This window comes from Carlito syrichta, unplaced genomic scaffold (assembly GCF_000164805.1).
Source record: "Carlito syrichta isolate Samal-C Ts95f unplaced genomic scaffold, Tarsius_syrichta-2.0.1 Scaffold305827, whole genome shotgun sequence".
Taxonomy (NCBI): domain Eukaryota; kingdom Metazoa; phylum Chordata; class Mammalia; order Primates; family Tarsiidae; genus Carlito; species Carlito syrichta.
In genome coordinates, this window is record NW_007249923.1 from 25,873 (window position 1) to 26,667 (window position 795).

Here is a 795-nt window from a genome sequence, read left to right on the forward strand (position 1 = left end):
GGACTCAGATGCTCAAGAAGGCAGGACATCCCCTCCGGGGTGATGACTGGTGATGCTGCTTAGAATCAGGAGGCTAGAGTTAATGGGAGGGGTGAGAACCCTGGGTCAGGCTTGAAAACCGGGTCCCTAGTGGCTGCCCCACAGCCCTCTTTGCAGGATCTGAGTGTGGCATCTGTAAGAAAGCTTGCATGGGTGACCCCCAAACATGGTCATCTCCCTTCACTTCCCTAGGGCTCCCAGACCATCCTCCAACCCCAGGGGTCCTGGGAAAGGTTTCACAGGAGTTCCTAATCTTTTGCGGCATAACACTGTCAGGCACATGAAAACTGACAATAACAAGGGACCTGTTTTACAGGCACGTGTGTTTTCTCCTGGGATGCTGCAGTGACAGGTGGGGGTCACTGCTGTGGCAGGGGAAGTCTGCAGCCATGAGAAGCCTCTTCAGACTGGAGGCTTCGCTCCCCAGGCCCACAATGACTGAAGGGACCAGGAGGATACAGCCCCGGGGGGCCGTCCTGCACATCTCCCCACCCCCAGCAAAAGTGGGGCGAAGGCACTGCAGTGACGGCAGGGCTGGCTGCTCTGGGGTGGGGGAAGTCGCTGCGGCGATGGGGAAACCTCGCTTAGAGTGAGTGGTCATTGAAGTGGTCGCGAGAACTTAAAGGTACCTGCGGGGATGGGGGTGGTTTTCTGCAGTAATGAGGGAGCACTTTGCAAAGGAAAAGGGCTGGCTTCTTGCGGGAAGAGTCCTACGGCGCCGGTGACAGGGCGGGGGCGGGAGGGGGTCTCTGCAGT

General features: G+C 58.2%; 1 protein-coding gene across 1 annotated transcript in view; it reads left to right on the forward strand.

Moving 5' to 3' along the window:
- The first annotated feature begins 473 nt into the window (after positions 1–473).
- VWA5B2 (von Willebrand factor A domain containing 5B2) overlaps positions 474–795 on the forward strand; it is a 14,269-nt gene continuing 13,947 nt past the window's right edge. Inside the window, 1 exon segment of the mRNA XM_021714850.1 lies at positions 474–628. Coding sequence (XP_021570525.1) covers positions 474–628 — 155 coding nt within the window.